Genomic DNA, 22799 nt, shown 5'->3' with positions numbered 1-22799 from the left:
TGCTGCTATCAGGGAATTTTTCTTGTAAATAAAATAATTTGTATACATAGTATATATTATACAAATCCTGTGAATGGTGCTCCAAAAAATAAACTTTAGATGCAAAATAAATTCTTAAGTTAGTTATTTGGACATGTGATTGATTTTATGTGCTGTTTACCGTTCTAGGATATTCGAATGTTACATTATTTGGATAGTATCTACCACGGTCCAGCATTTTCCAGTCTTTTAATTTTCCCTACAGGCTAGTCCTTTGTACATAGTACTAAGCTTAATATGCTTGTTAGACAAAGTTTTGTCAGTTAACCTATAATTCCAAGAAGCATGTGAAGAGTGAAATATCTTAAAAATGACTTGGGACTTCGAATTTCTAGGAGTTCTAATTTCTCATTCCTAAATTCCAAAGATAAGTGTTGTGAATTGGGAAACACTAACCTCGACCACAGAGAAGCAGGCACCCTCCAGCCCAGGAGGCCCACAGGTCTCAGGTGCATCTAAACAGCTGCTCAAGCTGCCCCCTGGCTCCCATTGTGGTTTCATTTCCAGGGCAGCTAACAGGTGGAAGCCAAAGGAGCAGTTCTGAAGATGGGCGTTATCAGTACACCTAGGCAGCCTTCCACTAGGGTTAGCAGGGCACGCTTCACCCTGGTGAATTCGTGGCTGCCATCTTCCTGAAGCCGACCTTTTCCCTATACCTTCACAACTATTTTTAAAATTTTTTAAAATAGTTGTAGATGGACACAATACCTTTACTTATTTGTATGTGGTGCTGAGGATCAAACCCAGCGCCTCACACGTGCTAAGCAAGCGCTCTACCACTGAGCCACAGCCCAGCCCTCACAGCAGTTTTTCTCTCTAAACGACACTAAACTTAAAAGGTTCATTTACAATAATGTAAAGGGTCCCCTCCCAAACTTGGGAGCCAGGTGCTGTGGCAGTTATGGCTGTAATTTGAAGGGTGAGAAAATGGAAAGACTCTGACCAGTGCTACTGGTTAAAACCATAGAGCTGGGTTCTGGAATGGAATTCAGTTTCTAGAATTGTGTGCCTATGTGTATTGAGCAGTGTTGGCAGTGTCTGCACTTAGGCATTATAACAGGTTCAATTTCTGAGTTTATTTCTTGTCTTTTACCTGTAGCCCTCAGTTAGTTGTTTACCCTTATGGGTCAGATAATTAGTAGAAAAAAGGTCCCACATTCTCTCTGGCAGTACGGGTGGAAGCATTACTGAATGTCATAGGGAGTGGCAAGGTGGCCACAGGATGGGGTCCCGCCATCCTCCTGTAACCTTCAGGAAGCCAGCTGCAGAAGCCAGAATCAGTTCAGTGTTAAACAGCTGATAATTCACCACTCAGTAGAGATGATTCTCAAAGGGAACTTTTACATTGTAAACCAGACACATTAATTATAACTTTAATATAACAAACATTATTAAAAGCAGCAATTCAAATCCATGTATCTCTTAGAAGGTGCACAGGGTTATAAGGTGAGTTGGCAGTAATGCAGCTATTATCTGGTATGAATGAAAGCTGGGGTGGGGAGTCGAGTGACCTTGTTAGGCCTAGTGCTGGCTCCCAGTGGGCAAGGTACCCGCTTCCCACTTTCCCCCTCTTCAGGCCCAGAGCCTTTCCCAGCCTAAGTGGGGAAAGACAGATGACAGGCCTTGTTCATCCTGGCTTTCTCGGAGCCTGGAAGGCAGACCTCAGAGGTTGTACTGAGGCTAGCAGGAAGCCAGTTTGAATCCCAGGTCCCACATCCCTGCTGGGCTGGGGCTGGCTTCTCAGCTCCCCTTCCACCCGGCCCTAGTTGGGTGCCTAGTGGCAGCAGCTGTGGGACTGAGAGCTGGGCCCAGAGCCTGCTTGTCCCTGCCTGGGCCATGCAGGGGAAGGAGAGGGAAGTGGGCAGGCTACGCACAGGGGCTGAGGTGAGGTTCCTTTGAAGGCACTATAGGAGCTGAGGTTTAAGGCAGGGGCCACCTAGCCTGTCCAAGGCCCCAAGTGCTCAGGGTGGGAGGGGGTTTGGCATAGTTATGGGAAACCTGGTTCCTGGGCCTGCTGCTCAGTTCTTCCCACCTTCGTCTTCCAGCTGGCGGCCTAGAAAACCCAGCCAAACCAGAGGCCAGAGCAATTGGCAAGGCTGGTCCCAACCTGGTGCCCACCCTCCTCAGTCAAGGCACTTCTTCCCATTTCCCAGTCAAGTGAGTCAGTTTCTAATATCTCTGGAAGCAGCAAAAATGAGGGGTCCTGGCCCCCTCCCAGTTTTGGTTTCCCTCCAGACAGGGCTGAGTCTGAATGTCTGTTCTAAGAATTCTATTTCAAGCCCAAGTGACAACCACTGTCCTTTGAGGGAACTTACTGAAACAGGCCCTTGAAAATTCCTCACCTAACTCCAAAAGCGATGATCACTTTTGCAGCAGGGCTGGGGATCTGGAGGAGAGTATGAGCCCTCTGTGCTTTGTCCCCCATGGGGTCAAAGCTAGTCCATGTGCTGGAGGAAGTGGGCAGGAGCTGAACCTTCATATTCATCTGCAGCCCGTGCCCCTGGAAGGGGCCAAGAGGAAGCCAAGGGCAGGAGCCAGCGGCCCTGAGGGGCCATGTGGCTGTGTGTGAATGCTTGGTGGTGTGCTGGGAGGAGACGTGTACCTGATGGATAAAAGTCCACATGTGAATGGAAGCTTCTGTGCAAGGGCATGCGTATGGTCTGGCTGCGTGTGGTGGGTCCAGAATGTAGCATGACATGGCTTCCCTTTCCACAGCTGCCCCCATCCCCTTGGTTTTCATGGATGTCTCCATTCCAGGAAGGTGAGGCCCAGTTCTATGGCAACTAAGTGGGGCGAGGTCTGGGACAGACAAACTTCTTGGGCCTTCAGAGCTGAGGCCAGCAGCCTTCACACTCAGCTTTAATAAGGGGGCCCAGGAGCTGTGCCTTCTGCCACAGAGACTTGGTTCTTGGCTCTCTGGTATTGGGTCCAAGTATCTCTGCCACATGGACTTTTACCCACTCTCCAGGGGCCGGAGGAGTGGCAGGAAAGTGGAGAGAGAGGCCCCCCTCACCTGTTCTCCCTCAGGGGTTCCTGACTCATAATGTGGTCCCAGGGAGGAGCAGCCTCCATGGATCAGGTGTAAAGAATGTCCAGTGAGGGACAGATGTGCACATGGAAAGGGGTGAGAGGACAGAGAAAGATTTGGGCCTCCGGAGTTAAGAGTCACAGAGCCAGAGGGACACAAACTCGGGAAGAACCAATAGTCTGAGGGGTGTGGAGTGTGAAGACAATAAAAAGGGCAGTGGGACCTTAGGGGGAAGTGGACCAAGAGTAGAGCAGAGCTGGCCCAGCAGCGGTGCAGGTCTCAGCTGTGGCAAGACCTCTGCCAGGCTCTTGCCACTGTGCTGCCTCCCTCTGCCACCCAGCCTGGAGGAAACAGGGAAACCTGTGGCTTCTGCTGTCCCTCCTTTGGTTTTCAGGGCTCCCTTTAGCCCCCGAGGGGTAGTCAGTAAGGGGTGGTCCCTTCCCATTCCACCAGGTACTGAACCTTGCCCTCTGGTGTGACCCTCCGAGCCAACACCTGATACTTCTCCCCACAGGCCAACCGTCCTGCTGCGCCAAAGTAGTTGGTGATAGATGACTTGAGGTGTGACAAAGACGAGTCGTCCTCACTGATGCTCTCAAATGTGTGGCTGTCGATGCCTTCATCTGGCCGCTCGGGGCCCAAAGTCCCCTCCGCACTGCTGTCTGAGGGGCAGCGTCCACTCAGCTCAGCTGCCCGCCGCTTTGCCCGCAGGGGCATGTAGGCTTTGGCCGCCAGCTTCCTCTTGCGGCTGCCTACTGTCCGTCTACACCAGGAGCGGGGAGAGGAAGATGAGGGAAATGAGGTGGGAAGACTGTAACAAAGCCCTCGCCCCCAGCAGTCTCCTGGGTACCAGGCACTGTGCCAGCCCCTGGGCATGGATCATCTCACCTTGCAAGAACCCCAGAGGAGGGAAAGTGAAGCTCCAGGAGAGAAGCAGCCAGCTGGGGAGCGGCAGAGCCAGGTTCAAACCCCGGTCTGCCCAGCTCTAAAGCATGGGCTCTGGGTGCAGACGCACGACTCCCTGAGCCTCCTGAGGCCACGCAGCATGGAGGCCCTGGGTACCATGCTTATCCCTCACCTGTGCTCATGTGGAGCTAGAAGAGCCAGACAGGGATAGGGACAGGGGTCATGGACTAAAGGACCTTGTACTACATAGGCAGATGTGTTAGAGAAGGGATCCAAGACCAGAGTCACATCCACAGATGCTTAGAAATGGAAGCCAAGACCCAAAGCACTAGTGAAAACCAAAGAAACAGGAAGAAACAAATTAAAATACAGGGCTGGGGCGCAGATCAGCAGTAGAGCGCTTGCTGGCTTGTGTGAGGTCCTGGGGTCCATTCCCAGAACCAAAAATAAATAAATAAAATACAGAGGCAACATCAGAAAAAGACATGTCAGAGACGTCTGCCGACTAAGACTTCAAGACACATGTCTATAAGTGTTGTGCTTTTAATTCTACTCTTGCAAGGGCCTCATGCGTCCTAGAGTAGAGGAGCCTGAGTCCAGAAGAAATCCTGCTTTGCAGAGACCACTCTCCCTGTGCTGCTGACAACCAACTACTGCCAAGCAGGCTAGCCCCACAGCTGGGCCCCCAGAGATTTCTGTCCCCCTCCCAAGCCCTGCAGTCCACAGGATGCCATCCTCCCTCCACCAGGCTTCCTAACAAATGCTCTTCCCTTAGAGACCCTGGAACACAGACACCCAACTCAGACAGCCAGAAAACCAGGGTTAGGGACCCTGCAGTCTGAGAGGCACAGGCATGCAAAATCATGGCGTGCAGAGACCAAGAACCCCAGTGGAAGAATCTCTGGTCAGACGACCTCAGAATTGGAACCATCCAGCCAGAGATGTCCCCGTGTTCTGCAGCAGGCGGAGAGCATTCCAAAGAGATGGGACCACAGCAACCTGGATGCCTGTCCTTATCTGCTTTAATGCCAGGGACTCGAACTAGAGGTCCAGGGCCAGATTCTCACGATTGTAGAAGGCCAGGTCCTCCAGCCTGGGGCTCAGTATGCAAAATGAGCCCCACAACTGGGCCCCACAGAGGAGAAGTGGGAGGTGGAGGCCTGGGAGGGACTATGGTTCTTGAGAAGCCTAAGGTCAGGGCTGACCCCTGGGGGCTCACCTGGAGTCATAGGAGAGGCTGGTGGAGGCAGAGCCTGAGGTGCTGGCGGCGTCTGTGGAGTCCACGTCTGAGAAGAAGGTCTGGCCTGAGCTGGCACTGAGAGGGGGGCAAGGGTGAGCCTGCCATTGGCCCAGCCCAGCAAAGTCCTGCCAACCTGCTCCCGGGGAGCCTTGGGACCTCTCCAGCTTTTCTCTGCCCCTCTCTAAGCATTGTTCCTCCCAGTGGAGGCCCATCTTTCCGTTGCTCAGCTTCCCACCATCACACCTGCCTGTCCATTTCCCATCCATCCGCCTTCAATCCAGGAGGCAGGAGAGCCTTCCTTTACCACCTTACCCTCCACTAGGCTTTTAAATAAATGTGACAGAAGCACAGATAATACTTAATGAGCCATGAAGCACTTCTGCAACACTTTACAGGTCAAAGTGTTTGCATTTTCAGTATCTTATTTGAGGAAAACATAGGAGGTTCAGAGACGTTAAGAAATTTAGCTAATGCCACACAGCTAGTACTGGTAAGCAGAGTCTGGAGTTCAGATTTGTCTGATTCTCAATCCCTCACTCCTTCCTCCATGGTCTTAGGTAAACACTGAATGACTTTTAGTGATTTTGGAAATCAAATGACAAAAGATGTAGTCCTTGCCCTTGAGTGTACCCAAGCACACACAGAAAGGTGTCCCACACAGCCTGGGAGGATCTGTGCAGGCCTCTTGGAGGGATCCAGGTCCTGGGTTTTCAGATGGGATAGGGTGGGCAGAGCAAAGGGCTAAAGACCCTTTAACTTGGGGTTTTAGGAGGACCCCAAGGGAGCACCCACTCCTCCCTCAGAACACTTCTGCCTTGCCCCCTTCCAGAGCCTCCTGCATTGCTGTGGGAATGGAGGGAGCCTCCACCCCTGCCTCCACCCCAGTTTCAAGCAGACCTTTCTGCTGGGCCCCTCACCAGTACCCTTTTTTTTTTTTTTAAATAACTATTTATTTTTATGTGGTGCTGAGGCTCGAACCCAGTGCTTCACACGTGCTAGGCAGGTGCTCTACCACTGAGCCACACCCCAGACCCACTGTTACCTTTTTAAACTCTGAATTTCATCCAGCGTGAAGTCAAATATGCTAGCCAGGTGGTGGTTGGTGCTCCAGGCTGAGGTGAAGTCACTCTGTGGACAGAGGAAGAAAAGAGGAAGGGTCAGTCAGCAGTGTCCAGTCTGCCCTCCCCAAGCACCTTTGCCCCAGCTGAGGGCCACACAGCCAGAGCTGCCGAGCGCTGCACCCTCCCTGGGTAAGGCCTGCCACTTCCTCTTCATTCCAAGTCCTGACCAGAGAGCCAAGTTACCCTGATTCTCATCCTGGCTTTGTCTCCAGCCACTGGGTAACCTTGACCTCTCTGGGCCTTAGTTACCTCAACTGCAAAATGGGGACAAGACACCCTGCCCTGCTTCCCTCTTAGAGGTGTCAGAGAGCCCAGAAAATTAAGTACTGGCTACCAAAGGTAGTAATTAAGTAATGCCTTGTAGACTGTGAAGTGCTGGGGAGATGAGGCATGGTTGGTATCACTGCCCCCAGGGAGGAGGGCCTCAGTGAGGATGCTGGGGAAGAAGAGCAAGTGCCCTGGAGCCCTGGTTCCAGGCCGGGCTCAGCCACTGTTGTGCGCCTCGGGAAAGTCATTGCCCAACCCTGTTCTCCTTTCCCCACCTGACAAAGGGGACAAGGATTGGGATCTTGGGAGAACTGGGAGGCAAGGGAGAGGTATGGGAGCACCTGGCTTTTCCTTGTTTTGCTAGATAGGAAATGGGACATGGGAGAGTCCCCTGGACCTGGGGGACTCCATTTTCTGCAGAGGAATCCCTAATATGTGCCGGTCCTGCATGTGAAAGTGGAGGATGAGAAAACAAGGAACTAACACTGGGAATAGCATCTTCCAGCAAAAACTTTGATCTTTTTCTTCTATAAACTCGCCTTTTCTGCTGCTGGAATTCGTGAGGCAACAAACTGTGGAGACAAAAGGGAGAGGGTGGCTCAGTCAGAGCCTGAGGGCCAGAGGGGGCCCCAGAGGGAAGAGCCTCAGGAGCCCAGGGGCAGGGGCCAGTGGCTGGGGTAGGGACGGCTGCCTTCACCAGGAGTCTGGGGAGGAGGGCACGTGCTTTGGGGCAGGAGATGTGGAAGGGCTGTCGGTGGAAAAAGAAAAGGTGCTTCTGGGCGGGTGTGTCCAGCTGCCCTGCCCCCGATGCCCAGGAGGGGTCTCAGCTCAGCCTGGAGCCGGGGCGTTGTCCACACTCCAGCGTCCCCTTCTCTTCACCCAGCCTTGAGGCAGGCCTGGCTTTTCCTGGGCTGCGGAAGGAGCCTGGGAGCCACTGACTAGCCCTCTCAGGGCACCTATGCTGGGACTAGCTGCAGGGGGTTTCTGGCTTATGCAAATGTCACCATGCTCTTGGGTCCCACATCATAGCCATCATCCTGGGAGCTGGGAGCAGAGAAACCAACTGCAGCCCTAACCCCTGGGTCCCCCAGCACTGACCCAGGCTTGCTCTTTCCTCTTTTACGCAGCTCGGAGGAGCCAGAGGAGGTGCCGTTCTCGTTTGGCACCAGACCCTTGTCAGGTAGCAACTTGCCCGGTGGGTTGGGTGGGACGCGGATGCGCAGGCGGAAGATGCACTTCTTCTTCTTGATCTCTTTGCCACAGAGGAACCTGGGCATGGGCAGGGGAGAAGGCCGAGTAAGTCCATCCTCCAGGGCAGTGTTGGTGGGCATTAAATGAGGTTGTCCGCCTCTCTGGACCCACAACTAAAATCCAGAGTGGCCCCTAGGAACCATGAGTGGGATGAAGGGTCCCGGCTGAGGATGTGGCTCCTCCCCATCCCTCCTCCAGTATGGTGGGGGGGTTCTTGCTGCTCTCCCTTTTCCCCTCTGCCTCAACCAGCTGCAAGACCACCTCCTACAGCAAGACCTCCTTCAGCTCACAGTGGGACTCTGGTCAGGACACTTATTCCACCCCATGCTGTCCTCTGAACTCTCACAGAAGCTGCAAGCACCCCCAGGCACTTCCTTCCAACACTGGCTGCATGGCCCTGAGCTGCAGAGGCAGTTCACACCCAGGCCCATTCTTGGGGACTGTTCACTGGGCAGTGGCCTTGTACTGAGGAGCAGGCTGTGTCTGGGCCCCAATCCATGTGAATGTGAAGGTGGGTCATTCTAGAGGCGTCTGGAAGCTTTTGTAGAAGCAGGGGTCTTGTCTTTCTCCCCCTGTGGTCTCGGCACCTACACAGGGCCGGACAGAGCAGCAGCTCAATAAGTACTTGTTGAAGAGACAAATGAATAAAAGGGATGAAAGAGCATCCTGGGCTGAGGGAAGAGGATGAGTGAAAGCCCTGGTCAGGGAGCAAGAGCTCAGTGGGGCTGGCTGGCACCAAGTCAAAAAGCAAAGGGACAGTGGTGGAAGATGTGCAGGCAGGGCCTGATCAAAAAAGGCCCTGAATGCTGGGACAGGGAGCTGGGCATCCCCTGTGTGGTGTGGCCAGCTGTGCATGCTGAGAACTCAGAATGGGAAGACACTGGTTGGGGACGGGCCAGGGGCTGAGGCACACCTGAAAGATGCTGAGTTGCCTCAGTGCACGGCCCAGAGCCCCAGCTGGCTCAAGCAGGAGGGACCCTCAGAGAGCAGGGGGACACAACCCTATGGAGTTGAGCCCAGTACCAAACTGAGTAAGGCTGCTGGGTGCTCGAGAAGCTTTGCAAAGGGAGGTCCCAGGATCCTTTGTTCCCTGGATCATGAAGGATGGGAAGGGGATAGGCAAAGAAAAGGATCCCTCCCACCTGCACATACCGGCTTTTGTAACTGTTGAGAGCATTGAGGAGATGCGGTCCTCGATCTGTCACGGGGGTGCTGGTGAGCTGGGGGAGCAGGCCAGCGAGACAGTCAGACTCAGGGGCCTGGCGTCTGAGGAGGCCCCACCCTGTCCCCCCATCTCCTGAAACTCTTGAGTCCTCCAGGTGAGGACCATTGATCCACGATATCTCAGGCAAGCCTTTCCCCCACTCTCAGGGGAAAATGGAGAGAAAAACTGCCGGCTTAACTCTATTGAGAGCTTTCAAACGGTACATACCTTTGACCCAACTTTGCTCTCCCATGGGACCTATGGTACCGATAGGACATGGGACTCAAACAGAACTTTACATACAAAAATGTTCATGATGGCATGTGGACAGGAGGGAAAAAAGCTATGTGCCCAACAGGAAGGAAACCAGTAAACAATGGTAGAAACCAGTGCTGCCACTAAAAATGCTACTGAAGATTCTTCAATACATGGGAAAGCAACTGAAAATAAAACAAACTGAAAAAAGGAAAATTAAAATGATATATACATATTGTATCATCCAAATCATGTAAAAAGAAAAAATAAGCATAAAGAGAGGCTCAAAGGAAATGCATCATTTCTAGTTATCTCTGGGTCATGTGATGTGGGAATGTGGATTTTTTAAAAAAGTATACTTCCTTAGGTTTCTTGGTAATTTAAACATTTTCTACCAGTAACATGCATGATATTTTTGTAAATCAGAACAAAGTAACTAAAAAACAGTTGAAGGCTTTATAATATGTATATCTTATAAATTATCCAACACCATAAATGTAGATGGTATGTAAAAATTTTTTTGCAGAGCATATAGGCTACTTAAGAAAAAAATCCTTGTCCAAAGAAGAGTTTGGGGCAATCAGTAAAGAAGAAGCCTCTCTTGCATGTAGTAGCAAGGATTCTGAGTGTCATTAGGGACAAAGGGGCTCATCCCCACTGTGGAAGTGGCTAGGAACGTCCTGGTCCCAGCTTTGGCTCAGCCTCAAGGCTGGCTGACCAGGGGCAGATGGTGCTCCAGCCCTGACATTCTCAAAGTCTGCATTTGTTACTTCAACTCATGGATCAGAGGCGCCCGGGCCCCTGGTGACCCACTGTTCAGAACAGCATCAGCAGGGGGCAGGCCTACTCTACTTTCCATCCTAGCTAAGAAATCTGGAGTGGGCCAGACACCTCAGCAGAGAACCCTGCTCCGGCCAGATTTGATCCAGGACTCCAGCTCCCAGGGGCTGAGTTGGTAAGTCCCCATATGCCCTCTGCCAAAATCAGGGAGCAGAGGCCTGGACTCAGGCCACAAGGTGAGAGCTCACACACCTAGACCTCACTGCACAGCCCTGCAGAGACACCTGTCTCCTGCCACTCTGTCAGCCCCTGCCCTGCATACCTTGCCAAGCTGCAGGAGCTCCCAGTGGTGGTTTACAAAGGCCAGAATCTCCTCAAAGTCAAAGTACTTCTTCTTGCTCTGCACCCCAAGGTTGTAGAGGGCCAGGTGAACCACATCCACCCTGAGCAAGAGGGCAAGGGGGTGGGGCCGGGTGAGGGGCAGGGGCAACCCGCAGGGAGGAGGGAATGAAGGAGCTGGCAGGGGTGAATTTGAAGCAAGCCCCACCCTCTCACCATCGCAGGGGCAGCCTCTCGATGTACTCTGGGCCCTGGTTACACACGGAGCAGAAGAACAGGTAGAACCTGTGGGTGGGTGGCGGGAAGGGCTCTGACACTCCACCCTAGGCCAGCCCCCCACACCTGCCTTCTCATAGTCAGCCCTTTATTCTTGGGGCAGGTGGCCTCTGGGGGGATGGAGGGCTAAGGACGAGGCTGGACAGGACCAAGGAGTAATCCCCTACATTCAGTCCCCAAATACCTACCCTGGGGTGCAGCCGGGTTCATAAGGGAGTGGACTGAGCTAGGCTGGACTGTAGTGATCACCCTCCTCCCCTGACACACACCCATGTACAAATGACACAAAACAAAAAAACAAAATATCTGGTTTGACATATAGTACATTCCATTAGCCTAGCCATTTGGTCAGAAGGCATCCATTTCCTTAGGCGGCTCCTACGATACCTCTGGGCAGAACTGGGGCAGGGACCACGTCACCCTTCCCTCCCCAGGCACTTGAAGAGCTGGGGCTTAGGGAGGTAAAGATATGCCTAAAGTGTTTACACACCCATGGCAATTAGGGGCACAGAACAGCCGAGCGGGGCCTCCTTTACCCTGAGCTGCCTCTGTGGATGGGTATAGGCTACCACAGACCCCTGTGTGGGCCTGGCAGGCAATCTGAAGGAGCTGCCACCCTGAAAGCCACGCTGGACCAAAGTAGCACCTACCGGTCTCCAAACATCATAGGCTCGTTGAGGCACTGTGTGCAGGCCTCGTGGAACCACTGCCTGCATCGGTAACACTGCAGCATCCGCAGATACCATCTGGAGAGGCAGAAAAAACAGTCAGCCGCACTCACAGCTAGGCATGAGGTTCAGCTACCCAAGCCCTCCACCAGAGAGGGAAGAGAAACCCCCAGCTACCAAGCACTTAGACTGTGCCAGGAGGTCCTGGGAGCCAGGTGCATGCCACCTCATTGGACCTTACCATCTGGTCGAAGATGAAACCACTGCCCCCATATTACAGATGAGTCAGAGGATGAATGGCTTGCTCAAGATCACTCAGAAAGTCCAGGATGGTGACTCAAGTTCTGGTTTCCCCAATTTCAAAGCCTGCATTCTCCTGCCATGCCATATCAGAGCCTCTACCTCTGGCCTGTGTTTGCTCCCCTAACATCACACACATCTTTAGAACTCATGGAAGAATAATGGTTCTTTTTAAGCTATGTGGGCACAGGCCTACACCTTGTGTTTCTCTCCTGATACTATAACTAGCTCATTAGGGTCATTCAACAATTAGCAGCTGTGAATAAAGAGCAAAAAGATATTCCCTTAACAACCACTAACGCTCTGCACTTTGTCAGGTGTGGTCCAGGGTAACATGCAGGTTCCTTGGTCCACTTCAGACCTGTGCAATCTTTGGGGAAGCCTCCAGGAGATGCATCTTTAACAATCACCCATCAAACACTGAAACACACTGCCTTAAGTCCATAAAGGCTTCTGTAACCATTTCTCCATCTGCTATTGTTAGGAATCATAGGTAATACTTAATCATAGAGATTAAGTAGTTCAAGTGATTTGCCTGAGGTTCCCAGCGGGCTGTAAGTACAGCCTCTAGACCTCTAGTTCTTGTCATCAGATGGGGTATGAGATTAAGGATTTCAGGGGCCCTACAGGCTGTTTCCTAAGGCAAAATCCCAACCTCTTATGTCTAAGGTTCCTTTCACAATGCCTGGTGCAGTCAGCTCAGGAGCAGAATCAAAGAACTATGGCTAGGAGGGGAACCAGGCACCAAGGAAGAATCAATCAGACCCTGGCTCGCACTTGCAATCAGCCCTGCTTGCACTTCTCTAGGGAGAAGAATCTTTGTATCTCACTCGTTTCATTGGCTCTGACAATGAATAAATAATCGTAACTTCCATGCAGCGGTGGCACCACCACCAGCTTCTCACGTGTTTTAAATGTGTGCCAAGTACCAGGATCTGTGTATGCCTTTACGTGAATATCTAATTAACACGGTGCACAACCTCCACATGGGGAAAATTTAAGCGAACTGAAGCTTGGGGGTTGCATAGTTGGTAAGGGCAGGGCCTGGATTTGGACGTCCCGGGAGGATCTGGGACGAGTATCAGGCCTAGGCTCTTACTCTTCTATACTTATTCCTTTCCTCCCGGGTTCCAAGCAAAAAACCTCTATCTCCCCCAACTGCCTGAAAGTGCCAGACGCCACCTAGAGGCCCAATCCTCAGGTTCTTATCTGGAGGTCCCGCCCCCTTGGACTCCACTCCGAAGCCTTACCTTTAGGGCCCGCCCCTGGAGGCCCCTTGGCGACTCTCAGTCGCAGGATGCACCCGGACCTACCCTGCCTCCTTGGGGACCCTGCCTCCACCTCCCACCCAGCACCGCTCACCCTCTGGGCCCGCCCCACGCCCCTGACACTTCGGGCCCTCCCCTCGAGGCCCCACCCCCGTGGCTGACAGTTCGGGCCCGCCTCCCGAGGCCCCGCCCCCACCCCTTCGGGGGGGCCCCCTCGAGGCCCCGCCCCCGCGGCCGACACTCCGGGCCCGCCCTGGTCAGGCCCAGGCTGGCTGCCTGATGCGCTCGGACACCCCCATCCCGGTGGCCTTACTCTCCGGGCCCACCGCAGTAGCAGTAGCATTGCTGCTGGTTGGTGCGGTGCGGTGAGTCCCACTCGAGCTCCTCGGGTTGGTAGGACAGCACCATCTTCACTGCCTGCAACGTCCTGGCGATGGCGCCCTTTTTCAGCGCGCCACCTTTCTGGGGGAAGACGAGGGCCCCAATCACCCGCTGTCCTGGTTGGGCCACACGTGTCATTACACGGCTGTCAAAGGAAATACTGCCCAGGGCTTGGGGGAACCCACAGATGTTCCAAGATAGACAGAAAGGCAAGGGACTTTTCTTCACCAATCCCCAAGCCATTCTCTATCCCAGAAGGATCTTCATTAATAGTATTAATGGTAATGAGCACAATACAGGTCGTAATGACCTATCTGTACTGAGCACCGGCATTGGCATGAATGTTCTCTTTTAATAGCAAAGCACCATCTATCAAGGGCCTGCTACTCCTGACATCAAACAGTATCCATTTTACAGCTGGGGAACCAGGCTCAGTGAGGCGCTGGAATTTGATCAAGGACATACAGCTCCTAAGTGGCAGAGGCACATCTATCTCTGAAGCCCAAGTGGGGTCCTTCTGCTTGGAGCTCAGAGTCTGGGATGGGAAGTCCAGCCTGAGCCCAGGGGTACTTTGGGCTGCTGGACTGGAGAAGGAGAAAGAGGCAGGGTCTGGGAAGGATGGAGGGCTCACCCGCACAGCCAGTGCGAAGATGCAGCGTCGACAGAACCAGGGTGTGAGCAGGGGCCTGTCGGCACTGCCTGCTATGGGAATGTGGCACTGCTGGTGGTAACCTACGGCAGAGGAGGGGGTGGTGAGGACCCTGGAGGAAGCAGTGGCTCAAGGCCAGTACGCTCAAAGACAGCAAGGCTGGGAAGGTGGCAGAGAGCCCTGGGAGCTCTGCCTGCCAGCTGCTGGGGACTGGCTGGTGATGCCCACCCAGGCAGCCAAGTTGGCATCCAGGCTGGGGAACGAAAGCACTGGCCAGAAGGGGAGGCACCGAGGTCTGGCTTCAGCACTTGCACCCCTTCCTTCCCGTTCTTCCTCTCCACCTAGGTGGGTCCCAAACTGCATGTTCCTCAACTTCCCCAAAGTCACCTCTCTGGGCCCTCATTCAGAGGCTGGCCCCCTTTCATCCGGAGCTCAAGAGAAACAGGGAGCCACCAGAGGCCCCAGCAGTGGGGAAGAGCAACCGTCAGGCCAGTGCAGGGCAGACTCACAGGATGGTGCCTTTTCAGTGCCCTGCTCACCCCACTCACCCAGGCCACATTTTCCACAGATGAGGATCTCATTCAGGGGCCCCGAGGTCTTCCCCAGGCAGATGTTACACTTGGGCTCCTCTCCTGGAACACCAGCTGAAAGAGAGGCCCTTCCAGGTCACGTCTGGCTCACAGCAATTAGAAGAGTTCAAATGATAGTACAGGTCCCGGACTTCTACTGCACAGTGGACCTAGAACCAGGTCCCCATGCCACCTCACTGAGTCTGTCCAACTTCTGAGGTGCTCACTGCCCATATCCCATTCTAACGAAGGGGAACTGAGGCTAAAGAGAGGAAGTCCCTTGCTCAGCTAACAAGAGGTGAGATTCAAACTCATGGCTGTTTGACATCAAATCTTTTGTTCTTTTGATCACAGCATGCTCTCTCTCCTAATTTAACTTGTTTTGTTACATTTTTATGTTGAATAACAATTAAAACATTTATTATACAATTGATGAATGGATAAAGAAACTGTGGCATATATATACAATGGAATATTACTCCTCCATAAAGAATGATAAAATTATGGCATTTGCAGGCAAATGGATGAAATTGGAGAATATCATGCTAAGTGAGATAAGCCAATCTCAAAAATCCAAAGGACGAATGATCTCGCTGATAAGCGGATGATGACACATAATGGGGGGTGGGAGGGGTTAGTGTTAGGGTTAGGGTTAGGTTTAGGGTTAGGGTTAGGGAGGGGGGCAAGAATGGAGAAAGAAAGGACTGTAGAGAGGGAAAAGAGGGGTGGGTGGGGTCGGGGGGAAGGGAAAAAATGGCAGAATGAATCAAACAACATTGCCCTGTGTAAATTTATGATTACACGAATGGTATGCCTTTACTCCATGTACAGAGAATCAAAATGTATCCCATTTGTTTACAATAAAAAAAAACATTTATTATAGGATAATAATGGTATGCTACACTGTAACTCCATGTTCTCATCAACAATTATGAACTCACAGCTAACTTTATTTTGACTAGGTTCTCATCCACTTCTCTCGTCATTATTTTGAATCAAGATCCTGATACTCAACCATTTTTCCATAAATATTTCAGCTGCTATCAGGGGTGGGGGGGGTTAGTGTTAGGGTTAGGGTTAGGACTTTTTTTTTTTAGAAGGCATCTCTATAGGGTTGGGGATGTAGCTGTGGGGTAGAGTGTTTGCCTAGCATGCATAAGGTCCTGGATTCAATTCCCACCATTACAAAAAGAAAAAAAAAATCACAATGGAACCTTAAGATCAACAAGTTCAGTTAGTGTTCATATTCCCAACTCTCTCTTAAATAAAAATGTCATGATTCTAAATTTGTTTTTTAAATTTGTTTTTTGCTTTTGAATCAAAATCCAAAAAAGTCTACATATGGTGACCAGTTAATATGCTTTTAGAATTGCTTTTTATCTACTGGTTCCCTCTCCATTGATTTTCTTTCCATTTTAATGTTTTTATATCTGAAATGCTTATATGGAAACACTAAATACATTTTGATATGCTTCTATCTCATTTCTCCAGTCATCTGTGGGTTTCATGGGATTTTTTGTTTGTTTTTTGTTTTGGTACCAGGGATTGAACCCAGGGACATTTTACCACTGAGCCACATCCCCAGCCCTTTTTATTTTTTATTTTGAGACAGGTTCTCATTAGGTTGCTTACAGCCTCATTAAGTTGCGGAGGCTGGCTTTGAACCTGTGATCCTCCTGCCTCAGCCTCCTGAACTGCTGGGATAATAGGCATGCACCACCACACCCAGCCTCATCTTTTTGTAATAGCAGAAATGATGTCATTTCATCTGGGTATCCCCAGGAACCCATATGGGATATAGAACAGGTGTTTAAGACAGGCTTGTTGAATAAATGGTCAAGCAGGGACCTGGTTCTTCTTCCTGAATGTGCCCCAGGAGTGTGGTGCCCACAATGGATCTCAGGAAATCCTCGCTGGCTTAATGAAGCAATGAGATGGATCATAACTACAGCATGTCCAGCAACACCAGGGGGCCACCATTCTGCCTGGAGGAGCAGTCATCTGGCTGGGAGACAGGTTGTTCTGGGCGACACGATGGTGTCTGGCACATAGTGAGCCTTCTATGCAAGCCCTGCTAAGGTGAACCACCGTCTCTAGCTGGCTCCTTAAACTTTCAATAAAAGGGTAACCAGGAGAGATCTCCATAGCTTTGGATCTTTATATAATAATTTTAGGATGAGAGGGGCTGGGAGAAGGTATCAGTCTGCCTTGGCCACAATTTCTTGCAAAAAGGAGGTATTTAAATCTTTTATGGTGACACATTCTTTGGAAACTGTTTCCCCGTAACTCAATAGCACTAGACTAAGTTTTTTACATGGTTATCTCATTTAATCTTACTGACTACCCTATGAAGCCAACACTTTACTCTCCTTATGTCAGATGAGAAACCCAGACTCAGTTGCACAAGGCTATTAATGGCAGAATTAGAACTTGGTCCAAGGTCCTTATGACCCTAAAACCTACTTCTTCCCTCTGCAGGGATATCCATTCTCCTGAAGCATAAATGGCAAACAGATTTCTTCTCTTATGACAACCCTGATAGATGGTAGCTGCTGGGAGCTTCAAATTAAAAATCTATGAGCAGTTGGGTACCCTGGCGCATGCCTGTAACCCCAGCAGCTTGGGAGGCTGAGGCAGGAGGATTTTGAGTTCTAAGTCAGCCTCAGCAAAAGCGAGACACTAAATGTGAGACCCTGTCTCTAAATAAAATACAAAATAGGGCTGGGATGTGGCTCAGTGATCGAGTGCCCCTGGGATCAACCCCCAGTTCCAAAAACAAAAAAAAAACAAAAAAAACAAAAAAAATCTGAGTGTTGGGTCATATGTACAGAAAGGAGCATGGCGTCAGAATGCCTGATCTGCCATGAGACGATGTCAGCTCTCTGCAGACAGCGATGGCACTTGCTCCTGCTCCCTATCCATCCTGGAGGCTGTCCAGCTCCACAGAGGCATGTCCACCTTCGTGTTAACTGGTCCCCCCCACCTGCTTCCTTCATCTTTCCCTGTGCCCAACTCCTTGCTCCACTAGTTTCCTTCACATGCTGACTGGGGCACTGCTCAAACCGACAGGTGACAATTCTGATTGCTTGGCCTCCTCATTCCCAGCTCCACTGGACCCAGAGCTTTAGAAGGAGATGAAGTACAACAAGGACACGGGTTCTAGCCCTGGATCTCACGGTACCCCCGTGAGCCACTTCCCCATCTGCCCTGCCTCCCTCACAAGCATGAGCGCTCAAGGGGAGGACACGGATGTGACACAACTGGTAATCTGATCACCATCTCAGGTGGGCTTGGGGGTTCATGAACCAGGGCAGGTGCCAGGAAGAAGAGATGAAGGATAGAAGGAAAAACTCAAGGTGGTGGAGGAGGGAGAACAGGGGAAGGTGGGGCACCCCAAATCTTAGGAATACTCACCATGCTGTATGTCCTTCCACAGGACCCAGTACTTGGAATTATCTTCAAAAGTCACGAGGCAGCTTTGCTTAGAACTGCTGACCTGAGGCGCGAGGGGAGCGAGGTGAGAGAGCAGCTGCAGTCTTCCTCCCCTTCCCGCCTCCCTGTGCTTCAGAAGCAGAGCCAGGCTAGCAGAGGAGGGAGGACGGCAGCTCCTGCACCCTGGACTGGACAGTCAGGGCAGGGGACAACTTGGTAGGAATACTGGGGGCAGAACAGGCCAGATGGTCATCCCTGCTCCTCTTCGCTCTGTAGGCTCTCGCAACACTTTCCTAAAGAACTGGCTGATGTTGGCCCCAAGGATGGCACCTGCAAACCCAGGCTCTGGCTCTCCCTGTTTTTAGCTTCTGGGCATGAGGACAAGAAGGGGACTTCCCAGCAATTCCCCTTCCCTCATCACTGGTCAGGTCAGGGGACGAGTAGAGATGGCAAGCCCGAGAAGAGGGACCAGAGGAAAGACCTACCCTCTTGATCTTCCCGAGGTAATACAGTCCATCTGTCCAACGGCACAGCACGTACTGGCCCTCTGTCAGCTTGGACATCAGGTCTTTGAAGTTGTTCTTGGCCTTAGCCAGGGCCCCCTTGTTGGGGAGGTGGCTGGTGGCACCATAGGAATCCCGAGTCCCTGGATCCAGAGCCCGATTTTCCATCAGCTTCTGCTGACACTGAGAAACAAAGAGAATGGCGTTCTCTTGCTTCCCTGCTCCCAAAAGCCCATCAGGGGAAGGAAGAAACTACCTTTTTCCAAGTGTCACACATGTTTATTTTCTCACCGAATCTGCATGATGAAGCTACAGGTGGGAGACATTATTACTCCCGTTTGGCAGATAGGGAACTGAAGTGTGACAAGAAGTGGGTGACAGTCAGAGGCAGAGCTATGGCTGATGACCAGGTGAGCTGATTCTAAGTCCTGCTGTCTTGCTCCATACCATGCTGCTTTTAAAGAAAATGAATCTCTCAATTAACACAGAGCAGAGGCCCAAGGGGCCTGGCCTGCTCTCGCTGTGCCAGAGGCGAGGCATTTGTTATCCCTTAGCAGAAGTACTCCATGTTCTCTAGGTCCAGGGCCTTCTCCAAGGGAGCACCGGGAAGTTTTTACACCCCCACCCCAGTGTCCACCTTGAGATCCATCCAGAGAAAACAACTAGGAAGGAAAACTCATGGGTGGCTTGTGACTTGGCCGTCTATGTCTCTGATTATCCGCTTTTCTGTTCTCAATTGTGTGCTGATTTAATTCTGGGAGGTTTAAACCGGCTCGTGCCTTTACCCAGATGTGCGTTTGCTTCAAGCAGTCAGTCATTCGCTTGCCAGCCCCTCCACACCTGGCTCTCGCCATCCTATTAGATATGCTCTTAGCTTGGGTCTTCCTTCTCCCCGCTAAGGGTGCTACCATGGCCCCCCAGAAGCCCCCGCATCTCAGACTTCAACCAATGAACTGTCACAGGTCACAGTCTACTTTGAGCGCAATGACTTCTGGCCTTTGTGCTCTTTTCCGTCTTCTGTCCTGGTCTGAGTTTAGGCCTCATCTTTCTTGGGCCATTCATTCACCCTTTGATACCGTTACCTGGGCCTGGGGCTCACCTACGCTGGGCAGCCTGGATGGGGAACGGCACTCCCAGGAGTCCCCACTCCCGCTTTCCTGCCTCGCCCCCAGGTTTCTCCAGAAACCTTGCGACTCCCCAGTGCCTTCACTGGTGTTCTGCGCCCCCTGCTCCCTCTCCAGGCTCCCCTGGCTCCATGCCCCTCCCTACACTCCTCACCACAGCCACACACAGCCTTGCTCTGTTCCCTGCACCTCCTACTCTGGTCCCCTCCCTCTGCCGCTGCGCTGGGCAGCTGGTGTCATGACTATCCGCTGACAAGGATGGAGTCCGGTGCGAGTTTCCACGTGAGCGCGTCTGTACTCCGGGGAGACGGGTACCATAATGTTTACAGCAGTGTGCACGCAAGTGTGTGAAACTCAACACATGTGTGTGCATGTGAGGCGCCCTGGGGCAGGAAGGGCACTCACTGCAGGAGCCTTGGCTTCCCAGAGGGTGGGTGGTCACTTCCCTTCACCCCTCCCATTCCTCTTCTTTTCTCAGAGCAGAGCACACAGGGACCGGGCGGCCGCGGGGGATGCCATCTGAACCCCTGCCTTCTCCCTGCCACCTGGCTCCCTGGGCGCTGCGAGGTCCCCGCCCGCTTGGCTTGCGGCCGCCAGGGCCAGGCCGCAGCAGGTTCACAAACTGACACTTCCTCCCCCGCTGCGCCTTTGGGAGCTGGCCCGGTGGCCGCGCCCCCTGCCCGACCGGGCGGGGGCCCCCGGGTGGCGGCCCCCACCCCCGCCTCCATCCTCCCGGAGCGGGCCCCCGCGGCCTGTGATTGGCTGATTCAAACCCATCTGCAAAGAAATGCCTGTTTGCGGGTTCCCGTCGGCGTCCAGTTCAAATCCGTGGCACCCGGAGCGCGGGGCCGGGCGGGGGCAGGAAGCGAGGATGATTCATGCGCCGCGGCCTCTCCCAGGGCGGCCGTTGGTTTTTTAAAAAGGGTGTTCAGGAGGGGAAAGCTTGCAGAAGTGCCCCCTTCGGGCTCAAGAGCTCCTCTCCCCGGTTGCTCCGACGCCAAACCTCCCCTGTCCCAACCCTCTGCGACCTGACTTCGGACGTGAGCAAAATCCAAACGCCCCGTCGACCCTCCTTCCGTCCCCACCAACAGGAAAAGAAAAGTTTTGGGGCCAGGAACAGCGACCTGTCACCCACGCCCCCCCAGGGCCCGGAGGCCCAGAGGGGGTTCCCGCTGCCCTGCGAGCTCCACTCGCTCCCTCTCCCCCTCCCGCGGTTGCGCGGCTCCGCAGTACTCCAACCCCCTAAGGGCGTTCGACCCGCCAAAGTTCAGAGAACTTTCGGAAAGAGAAGGATGTGTGCAGGGAGAGGAGCGTGTGGCGGGGAGTCCCCGGCCGGGGCCAGCTGTCCGCAGCGCGGAACTTACCGCGAGGCTGCGTGTCCGCCGGTCCCACTTGGAGTCTGGCCACCAGGCGCATCGGAGGCGGAGGCGACTGCGCTCGGCCCGCGGCTGCCTGGCCGAGTGTCCGCCCGTGGGGCCGGGGTCGGGGTCTCGGCGGGGGCGGGGCGGGGCGGGGGCGCCGCGGGGAGGAGGGGAGGCGGGGGAGGGAGGGGCCGGGGCGCTCAGGAAGGGGCCCCCCGGGCGCGGGGCGCCATCTTTTTCGCGTTTTCCCGCGAATTATTGACGTCCCGCTTATGTAATTAGCAGGGGCCGCGCGGGCCTCGCCATTGGAGCCCGCGGCCCCCCGGCCCCGCAGCGCCGCCCGCCCTCGCCCCCGCCCCCGGCCGCCGCCCGCGCGGGCGCAGACGCACAGAGCCCGCGCCGGACTCGGTCCCACGGCGGAGGCGCGGTACCCGCCGCACGCCCGAGACGCCGCCCGGCGCGCTGAGCGGCCCGCGGGCTCGCTGTGCAGGAAACGCCGCTCGCGCTCAAGGCCGGCACGCAGCTTAGGAGACACGCGGCAGGGCGTTGCGGACGCAGGCTGGGACACAGCCCCAGCGGGTCGCCCAACACCTTGCACTTTACAGCCTAGACACTCGCCCAGACAGACCCGGCACAGCCGGACACGCTGCAGTGCACAGCACAGACAAGTCACCGTGGACACGACACAGTGCCTAGACATAGACACACCAAGGAGAGGTGCAGAGAGCACAGAGCCAGAAGAACGCGCCAAGGAGGCAAGCACAGCAGGCACACAGCCGCGACACAGTGAGAGGCAGACACGGGGCTGTGCCAACAGCAAAATGCACACACACAGTGCACAGAAATAGCCACAAGAGAGGATGCATATGCCGTACGCACAAATACGACATATAAGTAAAATGACACCCAATGAAGGACAACAGTCCCGGGATAGCACATTGGGGCAATGGGCTTAGCTCCGACATATAAGGACCCAGCTCTCTGGAGAAAAGGCAGACATGTGCCCACCCAGACTCACTCTCAGGGGCAGGGCTGGAAAGAACCCTGGGCAACAAATCCTCCCTCACCTGCATCCTGCCATCGGTCCCCTTTGCCCGCCCCACCTGCTGCCATCACACGCTGCAGATACCATCACGAGGCTGGGGGAGTGTGTGCATTCATGGGTGTGGCCAGTGGACAGCACTTTCCCCGCAGAGCCCCTTCGGTGTTCACCTCGTCCTCTGCCTCTTTAGGGTGTGGTCAGTACGGCAGGCCCATCACCCCCTCACTTCCTCAGCTGAGACCCAGGGGTCCTCTCAGGCACTCCCTCACTTTTTTCCACCGCTGGGGCTTGCTGTCCCTTCCATCTCACTACCCCATTCTGGTTCCTTGAACCAACACAGAACCTGCCTCCTTTCTGCTGAAGCCTGGGAAAAAAGTACTGAGCAGCCCCATGGGAAAGGGTCTCCCAGTCCCGGTGAGTAAACCTGCAAATCCCAAAGGGGCCTGCAGGAGTGTGTTTTTTACCCACATTCGACAGAGAGTCCAACCGGGGCAGGACAGAAATTCAAGTAGGACCCTCCCAGGTCTGCTTTAGGACTGTAGGGAAGTGCATACCTCTGGGGTTCACAAACCAGTTCCACCTATACTGGCTGTGGAGCCCTGAGTGGCCCTTCAACGGGTTAGCCTGTTTCCAGACCCCCCTCCCCCGACCTAGTGGGTGTGCAGAGGTGAGTGTTGTACTTCCTCAAGAATTCTGTACTCACTGATGCTCCCCTGTATGGGGCTGGAGCTAGGGGCTAGGGACCTACAAGGGCATAGCAGACAAGAGGCCCACAGTCTCATGGGTGTCAGTGTCC

The 22799-nt window shown here is 53.4% G+C and overlaps 2 protein-coding genes across 13 annotated transcripts in view; one reads left to right on the top strand and one right to left on the bottom strand.

Moving 5' to 3' along the window:
• The window catches only part of LOC124963993 (protein CutA homolog), a 40321-nt gene extending 21691 nt beyond the window's left edge, over positions 1-18630 (top strand). The window contains exons 7-9 of one of the 4 annotated variants that reach the window (XR_007104867.1): positions 17611-17804; positions 17978-18058; positions 18250-18630. Coding sequence is in view for 1 of the 4 variants with exons in the window: in XM_047523834.1 (XP_047379790.1) it covers positions 3582-3615 (34 nt within the window). In the remaining 3 variants the exon portion in view is untranslated. Of the gene's footprint in view, positions 1-3581; positions 10583-17610; positions 17805-17977; positions 18059-18249 lie in introns of those variants that run through there. The other 3 variants (XR_007104868.1, XR_007104866.1, XM_047523834.1) reach the window with 3 other exon arrangements.
• On the bottom strand, positions 1399-21121 carry Phf19 (PHD finger protein 19). 9 transcript variants are annotated; one of them, XM_047523825.1, is made up of 15 exons: positions 20965-21117; positions 18459-18659; positions 17956-18037; positions 14521-14616; positions 13955-14055; positions 13256-13404; positions 11357-11452; positions 10647-10715; positions 10414-10534; positions 9005-9072; positions 7700-7870; positions 7086-7173; positions 6256-6341; positions 5193-5288; positions 1399-3830 (listed from the first exon to the last, which is right to left on the bottom strand). In XM_047523825.1, exons 2-15 carry the CDS (start codon positions 18642-18644, stop codon positions 3488-3490), a joined length of 1752 nt encoding a protein of 583 aa, XP_047379781.1. In that variant the 5' UTR covers positions 18645-18659; positions 20965-21117; the 3' UTR covers positions 1399-3487. The 9 variants fall into 9 exon arrangements, 7 of the variants coding, with proteins under 7 accessions (XP_047379781.1, XP_047379782.1, XP_047379784.1 ...); XR_007104864.1 differs by having other exon boundaries at positions 3785-3830; positions 7141-7173; positions 20965-21120; XR_007104865.1 differs by lacking the exon at positions 7086-7173 and having other exon boundaries at positions 3785-3830; positions 20965-21119.
• Between the last annotated feature and the right edge of the window lie 1678 nt (positions 21122-22799).

This window comes from Sciurus carolinensis, chromosome 14 (genome assembly GCF_902686445.1).
Source record: "Sciurus carolinensis chromosome 14, mSciCar1.2, whole genome shotgun sequence".
In the NCBI taxonomy this organism is placed as follows: domain Eukaryota; kingdom Metazoa; phylum Chordata; class Mammalia; order Rodentia; family Sciuridae; genus Sciurus; species Sciurus carolinensis.
The sequence above is the reverse complement of the archived record's forward strand: the minus strand, read 5'-3'. Positions and strand labels throughout refer to the sequence as shown.

Excerpts from the sequence above, each read along its gene's own strand:
- Phf19 (XM_047523825.1), bottom strand. The coding sequence starts at position 18,644 with ATGGAAAATCGGGCTCTGGATCCAGGGACTCGGGATTCCTATGGTGCC. Across the intron at positions 7,174-7,699 it reads AGAGGAAAGAGCAAGCCTGG|TTTGTTGCCTCACGAATTCC; the intron begins GTCAGTGCTGGG and ends TTGTCTCCACAG. Across the intron at positions 3,831-5,192 it reads AGCCTCTCCTATGACTCCAG|ACGGACAGTAGGCAGCCGCA; the intron begins GTGAGCCCCCAG and ends CTCCTGGTGTAG.